Raw genomic sequence first — 13078 nt, 5'->3', positions numbered from 1 at the left:
TTTATTTATTTTTGCATCAATAATAACAGAACTCACCCAAATGGCCCTGATGAGGCTTACATACCCTGGAATGTTTGGCCTTGGTGCACTCACAGGTTAAAATGGCAATTAAAAGTTCATTTTCCACTTTTGTGGCTTTTTAAATCACAATTGGTGTCCATGTATAAATAGTCAATGAGTTTGTTAGCTCACATGGATGCACTAATCGGGCTAGACACTGAGCCATGAGGAGGTAGAAAAGAACAGTCAAAAGACCTGCGTAACAAGGTAATGAAACGTTACAAAGATGGAAAAGGATATAAAAAAGTTATCCAAAACCTTGAATATGCCAGTCAGTACTGTTCAATCACTTAAGTGGTGGAAAATGTGGGGATCGCTTGATACCAAGCCAAAGTCAGGTAGATCAAGAAAGATTTCAGCCCCAGAAACTGTTCAAGTTACCAGAAAGAACACTTTACTGTACAAGTTCCGCAAAAAAATCCTGGTTACAATATGCCCAACACCTTGACATGCCTCATTGGCTTTTTTGTTGCATTGGGGCAGTAAAGGCTTCCTTCTGGCAGCTCAACCATGCAGCTTTTTTTTTTTTTTTTGGATTGTGCTCCTTAAAAATAACCACACCATCTTTTTGGAAGGCACCCTGTATTTCTTCTGAGGTTACCTGTGGGTTTTTCTTTGTATCTTGAGCAATTAACCAGTTGTGACTGTAATCTTTCTTGGTTTACCTGACCATGGCTTGGTATCAAAAGAGCCCCTAATTTCCACTTAAGTGATTAAACAGTGCTGACTGGCATATTCAAGGCTTTTCCATCTTTGTAAAGTTTAATTACCTTGTTACGCAGGTCTTTTAAATGTTCTTTTCTACCTCCTCATGGCTTAGTGTCTAGCCCGATTAGTGCATCCACGTGAGAGCTAACAAACTCATTGACTATTTATACAAGACACTAATTGTGATTTAAAAAGCCACAAATACCTTTTAATTGCCATTTTACCCTTTGTGTGCCACCTTCTGTGTCTGTACCAAGACTAAACATTCCAGGGTGTGTCAACTTTTTATCAGAGCCATTTGAGTGATTTCTTTTACCATTATAATTTACAAAGGATCCAAAAACTGTGTGATAATAAATGGCTTCATGTGATTGTTAGCCTTAAAGCGGAGTTCTGGTTAAAAAAAAAAATTAAAAGTCAGCCGCTACAAATACTGCAGCTACTGACTTTTAATCGGACACTTACCTGTCCCAGGGTCCACCGATGCGGGGGAACGAAGCCCCACTTGTCGTTCCTCCTCCCTCCTCCTCTCTGCAGTGCCGGCATTTTAAGTGTGGGCGCCCAGCTGTGGCTTCACAGCCAAGCATCCACTGTGCATGTGCGAGCCGTGCGCTGTGACTGGCCGGGCAGGGAGGGGGAGAGATGATCTCCCTTCCAGTACCGTGGTGTGCCGGGAGGAAGTGGGAGCTGGATATTTTTAATATTAATGCCAAAATTTCACAATTTCTGCCAGGGTATGTAAACTTTTTAGCACAACTGTATGTAAACTGTTTTATATATGTATTAACATGATTCTTAATTATTTGCAATGCTTATATTGTATTAATCATGAAGTTTAGCTTGACATATGTCCAGTATTCTCTGTTTTGAGTAGCCTACTGTATATCATGCAAACAATGGAATTCTCATTCACTTTGAAGGGTATATTAAGTTGAATACTAAATACGATTTGTGTATACTTTTTCTATATTACTAGAAAAGTTCACCTTTTTTGTTCCTCCTTTTTCTTCTAAAATTCCAGCTCCCCTATATACCAATATAGCATTAATCTACTTTTGCAAAAATAAAACTGCTTTCCATTAATTCTACACAGGCTTGCCTCTCTTCATAGCTGTTTAAACACGTTGTTCGCGATTACTTTTGCTTTACTTCCTGGAATGACTTTAGGTCATGACCTCCAGCTCCAAGCAAGAAAATCTAGCGCACATGGAAGGTCACCTTCTCATCTGAGTTCCAGATAATACTCTGCTTATATCTGGCCTTTCTTCAATCTGCTCTTCCAGTGCTTTGTTTAAAGTGGCCTTGATCACCCTTAAGGGACAGGTTTTTGCCCCGCACATCCTTTTCCAGAAATCCCTTGCTTCACTGTCTTCAAATAGCTCATGAGTCCGTTAGAGAGATGTCTTTTTTGGATGTTCACACATGTCGGGTAGCCTTCTTGAAAGCCATTAAGTCAGTGTAGGCATGTTAGTAGCCCTTTCTTGTAAGGAACCTTTTCTTGTATTGCACAAGGGCAAAGTGGTCTTGCAACCTAGACCTTCTTTTCTACCCAAAGTTGTCTTTCTTTCACTTCAAGGAGGCATATTGTCTCTTCTCTGTATCCTGCAGCCAAAACGCACCAAGGAAATTACGTTACGCTGCCTAGATGTTGTCAGGGCTTTCAGTCTACCTGGGAGATGCTGCTTCTGCTCAACAGACTCCCTTTTTGTCCGTCCTTCAGGTCTTTGAAAGGAGCATCCTGGCCCTCACTCCACCATTGCCAGGTGGATCAGGCAAATTAAGCTCATAGTAAATCTGGTTTCTCCAGATTAACTCCTACCCATCAAGGCATTTTTAGTATTTGCACAACTCCTCCCTGGAGGCAACCCACTGCTCGCATCAGGGCATAGGGCTTTTAAGAGGAAAACTTAGGCGGAATGCTGTGATGTTTTTAGGAAGATATGTAGAGAACACTATTGGCCCCACCAATGAGCCATGCTCTACCTGCATTGCATTGAGAAGCACAGATATGAAATTGCTGGGTTCTAAATAAAGATCTGCTTTGGTAGGGAAATGGCCCTTGGAAACTGGTGAGCACACAAGCATGAGTTAAAAAAAAAAAAAAAAAAAAAAAAAAAAGCATTCAAAAGAGCACACTGAGCCTGGTGGATTGCAATAAGGTATGGAGCTGTTACTGTTTTTAATGCTAAATGAATTCTAGTTGAATAACAAATGTGAGCACAGCACATCCATTTGTATACAAAGTTAAAGGGGTTGTAAAGTTTTTTTCATTTAATTTTTTTTTTTTTTTTTAAATAACAAACATGTTTTACTTGCCTCCACTGTGCAGCTCATTTTGCACAGAGTGGCCCCGAACCTGGTCTTCTTGGGTCCATCAGGAGCTGTCTCGGCTTCCCCCTGCAAGTACTTCTCACGTTCATGCGAGCTCCCTCGCATGGTGAGAAGCACTTGTGGGCGCGCTCCCGTGATGCAGCCGGCGGCTATAGCCGCTCACTGTATCACTCGGCCCCGCCCCCGACGCGCTGTGTCATTGGATGTGATTGACAGCAGCACAAGCCAATGGCTGCACTGCCTTCAATCCATCCACTCTAGCCAATCGGTGGCCAGGCTGAGTGGCAAAGAGTATGTCGGGGACGAGCGCGGGACTTTCGAGGGGTCAGGTAAGTAAAACGGGGTGGCTGGGGAGCCGGCACTGTCAGATGTTGTTTCACCTTAATGCATAGAATGCATTAAGGTGAAAAAATATTTACCTTTACAACCCCTTTAATATTAAGAAGTTTAGTTAAAACGCAGTAAGAAAGACAATTTACATGTATTTTCCTGCATGCTGGGTAATTTTTTTTTATTTTTTTAATCTGGCTGTAAGTTTCTGCAGCGCTACGCTCTACTTGGTAAGAGTGTAGGCTAGAGATGCCATTTTTAAACCGAAGGACCAGATTGCTGCTTGTCTCAATGACTCCAGAGTTCGGATTTGGGCAGTAAATACAAATCATTTCATATTGAATAAAGTATGGTAAATGCCAAATATTATCTTCACCACTGATCTCTTGTGTGCAGTGGTTGTGCATTCTGCGCAATACCCCCAATTTCTTTCTTACTAGTTACCATGCTGTACACACTTGTGCACATATAGTGGTAGTTTTTCAGTAGGAGCGAAACTATAGAAGAACATGAGTGGTATATCTGTTCAGCTAACAATTTCAGTGTTTAAAGTAGAACTAAAGATGATACAACTTTTTTCATTTGGGTAGAGTAAGAGAAGGGCATAGACCCTGATGGCATTTTTTGCCAACTGTGTCCGAATTTGGACATTCCTTTCACTTCCTGTCCCATGGACAAAACCGGATATGAGAAGAAATGCATCCAAAAAGTGAGGAAATCTCTGGTGGTCACCAGGGTCATCGGAGATGGTGTCCCCACTATGAAGATTTCCCCTCTATTACTGTCCTGGGTACAACCCAAAAGTTTGGAAGTCCTTTGCCTTTAACTTGGTGATGATAAACAGGACAAACTGGGTGAAACTCCCTTATGATTGGAGGGGCCAGTCTGCAATAAAAACCTGACAGGTGCTCTAATCCCTCTATCCAAAACTTAAAAAATGCCTTTAGTTATACTTTAAGTAAAACGCCAAAATATCTAAAGGAGTTTTTAGAGATGACCTGTTTTCTGTTCTAATACTTTTGCGATATCTTCATCAATGATGAAATTGGTATGTGGCTACTTCTTCAGAAATACTGTTAAACTATTTTTTTCCTACCCTGCCATTGTTCTGGATAGTAAGGAGCGTTAAATCACACAGATTTCTGTCTGCTTTGCACTTGATTTAGGCTTGTGTATTTCCACATGCACTACCGCTCTTTTTTTCTTTAACCACTTCATCTCAGGAAGGTTTACTCCCCTTCATGACCAGGTCATTTTTTTGCGATGCAGCACTGGGTTATTTTAAGTGACATCATGTGACGCTGTACCCAAATAAAATTGATGTCCCTTTCCCCCCCCCCCCACAAATAGAGCTTTCTTTTGGTGATATTTGTTCACCTCTGCGGTTTTTATAGCGTCTACAAACTATGAGCTAGCTTTAGGGATTTTTTTTTTTACTAGAAATGGTGGCGATCAGCGTTTTTTTATTATTATTTTTTATTTTATTTTTTATTTTTTGTGGGACTGCGACATTGCAGCAGGCAAATATAAGACTAGGTGACACTTTTTGGGGCACATTGACACCAATACAATAATCGGTAATAAAAAATGCACTGTCAACTTGCTAATGACACTGGCAGGGAAGGGGTTAACATCAGGGGCAATCGAAGGGTTAACTGTGTTCCCAGGGGTTGCTTTGACTGACGGAAGACAGATTCATGTTCCTGCTTAGCAGAAACGCAAGATCTCCTTCTTCCCCTCTGACAGAGCACCATTCTGTCTGCCTCAGGAATGATCGGCAGGTCCCAGCGGACATTGAGTCCACAGGACCTGCTGATTGGCTCCCGTTTTTGTCCAATTGCAAACAAAAATGCACTGAAGGGCCGCCCTGCTGCAGTATATGTGCAGGAGGTGGGCTGGAAGCAGTTAAACTCAGACATCAACCTTAATAATTCTTGTGTGTTGAAATACACATGGTAATTCTCATAATTTTTCATTTGTGAGCACTGGTGCCCTCACTTCATTACTGACCAGTTAGGGTTTCCATTTGTGCTGGGGAGGAATATCCCCTTGCATGTCCCAACTAGCAAGTGAAAACAACTGCAAACTATTCTTTTTCTGGTGATGCAACTAAGGTTTCCACCTGACCAATAAATATGGGACTTGTTGCCAATGTTTAGTAGGAAAGTAAGTCCGGTATTGTTTTAATAAAGGTTTATAAACCTTTGATGCAACTGTATCGTTCTTCCAGGATCTGTGCCATAGGAATTTACTGAAGAACTTTTTTAACAGCAAAAACGGAACCACGAGGGGCGTTCAAGTCAAATCTGGACTTTTTAGTTTATATGCTAAAAGAACATATTTCAAGGCATGGCAACTGCATTTATTTTACATACTTCCCTGCTACCTTTTTATAAATGAATCCCAGCATTTAATTCTTGGAAAGCTTTGGCATAGAAAGATTTGTCAGTACGCCTGAACCATCCTAGGACAGCCTGCGTCATCGGTGCCCCACAAAAAGATTTCTCTTATTCAGTTTCATGACTTCTTATGCGTCGATTATCCAGGATCAGGCATTCCACACCCTAATGTACTCAGGAATGGCTGCTGTGGTCTGGGAACCACCATGGCCGGAATTGTCACTGACAAACATACGGCCATCTTAGAATTGTTTACACTGTTTAAATGTCTTGACTGTGGCTGAGTGTTTCATCACCGTACTGTGCTTGAAGTCTTCTGTAGATAGACGCTGGTTTTACGCCTTCTCTCAATAAACACTTCATCACTACACACTGTTCCATGCACGCACTAACATTGTTGTCTGCCATCTTGATTAACAGTCTTTGGACTGGCCCGCGGCATCTGCGCCACCTATTAGTAATAGGACACGCTTGCCACTTACTACTGTGTGTAGTACTGCCACGCTAGCATCCCTTTTTTTTTGCCTGTAAAAATTATAAGTCTTGGTTTGACCATGTACTGTTGGTGTGTAATCAATGGATTGCATGTGATAAACCTATTTCCAGATGTATAAGCTTATGCTTAGTGCAATGTTTTGGTTAGCAGAGATTTTTCTTCTTACAGAATCTTTGGGTATAGCAATCGGTATCACAGCTATAGCAGCTATAGATCTGCATAAATGTGTTTCCCTTAGTCATTCTTATTGCTATTCTGCATGCAAGACTGCCACAAACCTTCTCCTTTTAATTTTTTTTTAGAACTTAAATCTATCTACTTGTGTTTTAAGTATTTAAATGTTCATATTGGACCTACGTGTTTTTTTTTTTTTTTTTTTTTTTTTGTGTGTGTTTTTTTTTTTTTCTCTTCTGTAGAAATTTTAGTTTCTTTGATACACTTTTTTTACTGTTCTTTACTACAATAACTTTTTTATATTTTCAGTCTGTTAAATCAGTTAAGCCCTTTAATTGATAAGCAGATCTTTACAGTTTTATATTACTACTTTTAATTGAGGTTGTTAGAAAAGCATTTCCAGCCATTATTGTGCTTCAAATTGCTTAATAACTTTCGCTAAGTCTTTTAATGTGAAAATATTCTTAGCATTCGTGAGCAAGTAAGACTAATTATATGCATCTCCAGCAAAAGGCCATTAACGTTTCTTCCTGTTTCTTGTCGAATTGATGTAGGTCATAATGATTACGGTTATCAGCAACCGTCGTATCCTGAACAAGGCTACGATAGGCCTTACGAGGATTCCTCACAACATTACTACGAAGGAGGTATCTATATACCTTCACACTCACACACTCACACACACACACACACCCTCACACACTCTCACACACACACACATATATATCTATTTTCATTTGTAACTCCCCTGGAATGAGAGATCTTTCACAGAACATGTCCATATTAAGCTACAGTGCCTTGCAAAAGTATTCACTCCCCTTGGCATTTTTCGTGATTTGTTGCCTCACAACCTGGAATTAACATGGATTTGTTTGAGGATTTGCATCATTTAATTTACAGAACATGCCCACAACTTTGAAGATTGTGATTTTTTTTTTTTTTTTTTTTTTTTTTTTTATTGTGAAGCAAACAACAAATGGGACAAATTAAGAAGTCAATGTGCATAACTATTCACACCCTAACGTCAGTACTTTTTAGAGCCACCTTTTGCGGCTATCGCAGCTCCAAGTCGCTTTGGAGAAGTCTCTCTATGAGCTTGCCACATCTTACCACTGGGATTTTTGCCCATTCCTCCTTGCAAAACTGCTCCTGCGCTTGTGAACAGCAATCTTTAAGCCTGACCACAGATTTTTTATTGGATTGAGGTCTGGGCTTTGACTAAGCCATTCCAACACATTTACACTTAAACCACTCAAGTGTTGCTTTAGCAGTGTATTTGGGGTCATTGTCCTGCTGGAAGGTGAACCTCCGTCCTAGCCTCAAATCCCACAGATTGGTACAGGTTTTGCTCAAAAATATCTCTGTATTTGGCACCATCCATCTTTCCTTCAACTCTGACCAGTTTCCCAGTCCCGACTCCTGAAAAACATCTCCACAGCATGCCGCCGCCACCATGTTTCACTGTGAGGATTGTTCTTTGGGTGATGTGTTGGGTTTGTGCCAGACATGGCGTTTTCTTTGGCCAAAAAGTTCAATTTTAGTTTCCTCAGACCAGAGCACTTTCCTCCATACGGAGTCTCTCGCATGCCTTTTCACAAGCTCAAAACGTGCCATTTTGGGTTTTTTGCTGAAAGTAATGGCTTTCTTCTGGCCACTCTGCCATAAAGCCCAACTCTATGGAGCGTACAGTTTATTGTTGTCCTATGTTCAGATACTCCAGTTTTTGCTGTAGAATGCTGCAGCTCCTCCAGGGTTGCCTTAGGTCTCTGTACTGCCTCTCTGATTAATGCCCTCCTTTCCCGGTCCGTGAGTTTTGGTGTGCAGCTCTCTCTTGGCAGGTTTTCTGTTGTGCCATGTTCTTTCCATTTGGTTATGATCAGGGGTCAAGTCCTGGGAAAAAAAGTGTGGGAACTCCCACCCAAGATCCATTCCCCCACCAAAAAAAAAAAAAAAAAAGGTACGCTCATATGCATATATACTTCACAGAAAATACAGTACAACATTTATTGTAAAGTGCCAGTTTACAAAAACAAAATAACGTGTCAAACAAAACAATCAACACAATGGGGGATGATCTTTCCCTCGCAGGGAATTTCTACCACAAATACACCCTGTTCCAAATTCTGTTACACAGCCCATTAGAAAATATCCCACAAACAGGAATAAGTATTGGCAGAGTATTGCAGAGTATTGGCAGGGTATGTATTGAAGAGTATTGGCAGAGTATTGGCAGGGTATGTATTGAAGAGTATTGGCAGAGTATTGCAGAGCATCGGCAGGGTATGTATTGGCAAGGTATTGCAGAGTATTGATAGGGTATTGCAGAGTATTGGCAGGGTATGTATTGCAGAGTATTGGCAGGGTATTGCAGAGTATTGATAGGGTATGTATTGTAGAGTATTGATAGGGTATTGCAGGGTATTGCAGAGTATTGGCAGGGTATTGCAGAGTATTGGCAGGGTATTGCAGAGTATTGGCAGGGTATTGCAGAGTATTGGCAGGGTATTGCAGAGTATTGGCAGGGTATTGCAGAGTATTGGCAGGGTATTGCAGAGTATTGGCAGGGTATTGCAGAGTATTGGCAGGGTATTGCAGAGTATTGGCAGGGTATTGCAGAGTATTGGCAGGGTATTGCAGAGTATTGGCAGGGTATTGCAGAGTATTGGCAGGGTATTGCAGAGTATTGGCAGGGTATTGCAGAGTATTGGCAGGGTATTGCAGAGTATTGGCAGGGTATTGCAGAGTATTGGCAGGGTATTGCAGAGTATTGGCAGGGTATGGCAGAGTATTGGCAGGGTATGGCAGAGTATTGGCAGGGTATGGCAGAGTATTGGCAGGGTATGGCAGAGTATTGGCAGGGTATTGGCAGGGTATTGGCAGGGTATTGGCAGGGTATCGGCAGGGTATCGGCAGGGTATCGGCAGGGTATCGGCAGGGTATCGGCAGGGTATCGGCAGGGTATCGGCAGGGTATCGGCAGGGTATCGGCAGGGTATCGGCAGGGTATCGGCAGGGTATCGGCAGGGTATCGCAGAGTGCAACTTACATACTAGTGACTAACCTGGTAGAGAAGGAGAAGTAAACTGGAAAAGTGCAGCGTGTGGCCCCAGGAGGCCAGGACTGACTGGCACTGGGTAGAGGGGAGGAGGGGGGGGGACAGTCCTGAACTCCGGATCCAAGCAGGCGCGCAGCGTGTGTCAGCCTGCCCACTGACTCGCGCCAGTGCGTGCCCACGTGCACGGCCGAAGTCATGTGACCGGTTGCTAGATGCGGAGCGGCCCCTGCCTAGCAACCAGTCACTCGGCGGCTGAGGAGCGGCGGCGAACTACGCGCTGCATAGCCTCAGCCCTCAGGCAGCTAATGGGAACTGCGTTCCCGCTGTGGGAATAGTATGGGAACGCCGTTCCCATGCGTTCCCGCAGGACTCGAGCCCTGGTTATGATAGATTTGATGGTGCTCCTAGGGATCAAAGATTTGGATATTTTTTTTTATAACTTAACCCTGACTTGTACTTCTCAACAACATTTTCCCTTACTTGTTTGGAGAGTTCCTTGATTTTCATGGCAGTGTTTGGTTAGTGGTGCCTCTTGCTTAGGTGTTGCAGCCTCTGGGGCCTTTCAAAAAGGTGTGTGTGTGTGTGTGTGTGTGTGTGTGTGTGTATATATGCAATGACAGATCAGGTGACACTTAGATTGCACACAGGTGGACATCATTTCACTAATTATGTGACTTCTGAAGGTAATTGGTTGCACAAGAGCTTTTTATGGGATTCCTAATAAAGTGGGTGAATACATACGCACATGGCAATTATCAGTTTTTTTTTTTTTTTTTTCTGAAAGAGTTTTATATATAAAAAAATGTTTTTTAATTTTACTTCACCAACTTAGACTATTGTGATGTGATCCATCACATATAATTCAGATTAATAAAACATTGACCTAAAGGCTGTAATGTAAAGGAGGTGAATACTTTTGCAAGGCACTGTATGTAACAGAGCTCTAAATGCTGGTTTCATTTTTTACTTCACTACAAAGCTAGGTCTCAAACACAGCAGTTTTCACAAACACACACTGACAGTAACTAAAACATGTTAATTTTCTCAAGTTTTCCAGAAAAGCAATCCATTAGATCTTTCTCCAAGCTATCTTTCTACATGCACACAATTTTGTCTTTTAGGAACCAGCTTTCTGATCTTGTCTAGCTAGTCTGTGCTCCTTCAGCTGTCTCAATGTTTTACTTTTTTACTCTTGCTATCATGGTCCCAAGACTGTGATACTTTAACTTTATTGCTCATTTGCCAAGGATGCTCCAAAAACAATGCTGCAGTCCAAACTTGTAAAACTAGCTTTAAGTTTGTGGGCTGATTTCCTTATGTTTTTTGATTTATTTATTTTTTATGTTTTGGTGTTTTGGCATTTTTTATATTGGTTTGGTTTTGCATTTTATTTTATTTTTTTCCCCCCGTTTTTTGGTGTTTGTTGTAAAAACTTGAAATAAAAGCAAACATTCATTTTTCTTCCTTTTCCTAAATCATCTTAGGTAATGCTCAATATGGACAACAGCAGGAAACCTATCAAGGTCCACCACAGCAGCAGGGATACCCATCTCAGCAGCAGCAGTACCCTGGCCAGCAAGGTTATCAACCCCAGCAACAAGGATATGGTAAGTATTAGCCCATTTGCGATCACCTGTCATAGATTTAAATCTCGTAGGCTGTTTTTATTTAATGTAAATGGCCTATCAAAACAGCGTCCATTTAATGTAATTTACCACTGAGTATATGCTAATGTGTGTGACTGTATACTAATGTGGGCTGCACGGATATGAAAAATAGGAATTGGAAGAGCTTAACCAACAGTGCTAGCAGTACCTGCCAGGGATACCCACCAACTGTACCATCCACCAAGGAGACCCACAGCAGGACTGGGCAGCAGTACCGGCCAGCAGGATCGGGAGGTCAAATCATGTGTACAAAAGGGGTGAATGCAGACTGCGGGGAGGGGAGAGACGGAACAGGAGGTGACATCCAGTGTATAACGGCACTGAATGCAGACTTAGAATATTTTGGGCTTGTTCTAACGTAGGTCCCTGCAAGAACATAAAGAAAAATAAACTATTGATTTCTATGTGCCCTGTTCACACTATGTCTGTGTCAGGTGAGTTCTAATATTTATTCTATTATTTTTAAAGCAATTTCTATAATTGTGGTTCTATCTACAGCTCTCTGATCAGATCCAATGTTTCGTGAGCTGTAGTAATTTTTCTAGAAAATAAATACTAATTTTAACTTGTAAGCAACAAGGGTCAGAAGAAGGTTTAGTCTTTAAGTGGTTAAACTGTCCTAGTTTACAGACTGAAGTTCATTCCTTTGCTCTAAAAGAAAGTGTTACAATGTTTCTCTTTATTTCTCCTGCCATGTTGTGATAAACTTGGCAGGCTACCTTTTTTGTGTTTTTATTTTTTTTGATAGCCTTCAGCAGAGAACTCTATGCGCTGAATCTATGCGCTGAATGTAGAATCGCGATCTTGATTCTTTGATCAATGTTAATTCCTTATCTTGGTGTACAGTACAAAACTCAGAATCTTCCTTTCTGTTTCCTTATTGTTTGCTAAAAAAAAAAAAAATTAAAAAAAAATAGTAAAGTCACATGGAGTTGGTGGGGTTCTATGAGTCTTAATTAGGGGTGATTTTTTTTTTGCTGTGTGTGTGTTTTTTTTTTTTTGTCATTGCACAATTTCCTGAAGGTAGCATATAACGTAGTCTATGAATACGAGTCCTGTGCTGTATTCCAAAATAAGAAATTTTACAGGCACGTCAAACGTTATTTTATGCAGCCTTAGTGTATAGGGCATAAAGGTTAATTTTTCACTATCATTTTGCTTTAAATAAAAAATAAATATAGCTTAACTCCTGGCAAACGGCAAAATATACAGATTAAATACACACTATGGGAGCTGTTCTGCCTGCCAATTGATTTGTGTTTTTTCAGTTTCTGGGATTTACACAGCCCTGTGACAGAGCACAACCAGGTGGATCACCTTTTCTCTAGTGGTGCACCGAAATTTTGGCTGCCGAAAACTCAGCCAATACCGAAAAGGGGGAGTGGTCTGCCCCAGTGCCGCCCATTGTGGGAGTGTCCCTCCCTCCTGCTTTCCTTGTGTTAGCAGGGGCACTAGTGTGGGCACACCCACCCAGGGGCGGGCTGACCGTCTCCTGCTTCATCATAGGAATGCCAGCTTCCCTCCCTGCTCAGAAAAACCATGTCCTCAGCCCAATCTACCATCCTAGTATCTGTGCCCGGCTGCGGCGCCTCCCTCGTGGTTGCCTAGCAATGGGACGCTGTAGTCGGTGAAGTGGAGGGTGAAGGTACTATGGCGTGACAGCATCCAAGGAGGAGGGGAAAAAAGAGCATGGGCGGGAAGAAGGGGGCAGCAGAGGAGAGGACCAGAGGGGAGCCCGTCTCCGAGGGGAAAAAGGAGTTCTACAAACTCCAGATCTGGGACCTTGAGGGCTGCCTGGAGAGGTGATGGTGGAGGGGGCTACAGGTCTTGGGCATGCCCTGACTGGAAGAGGAGCAACA

At 41.9% G+C, this 13078-nt stretch overlaps 1 protein-coding gene across 4 annotated transcripts in view; it reads left to right on the top strand.

Moving 5' to 3' along the window:
- SS18 (SS18 subunit of BAF chromatin remodeling complex) overlaps positions 1-13078 on the top strand; it is a 76944-nt gene that overhangs the window by 46199 nt on the left and 17667 nt on the right. For 2 of the 4 annotated variants that reach the window (XM_077492595.1, XM_077492596.1), the window contains exons 8-9: positions 7053-7145; positions 11037-11159. In XM_077492595.1, the coding sequence (XP_077348721.1) occupies positions 7053-7145; positions 11037-11159 (216 nt within the window). The remainder of the gene's footprint in view (positions 1-7052; positions 7146-11036; positions 11160-13078) is intronic. The other 2 variants (XM_077492598.1, XM_077492597.1) reach the window with 1 other exon arrangement.

This window comes from Lithobates pipiens, unplaced genomic scaffold (assembly GCF_037356315.1).
Source record: "Lithobates pipiens isolate NorthernLeopardFrog02 unplaced genomic scaffold, aLitPip1_a1.2 Scaffold_19, whole genome shotgun sequence".
NCBI classification, from domain to species: Eukaryota; Metazoa; Chordata; class Amphibia; order Anura; family Ranidae; genus Lithobates; species Lithobates pipiens.
Note: the sequence above shows the minus strand (reverse complement) of the source record. Positions and strands in the feature narration are given on the sequence as shown.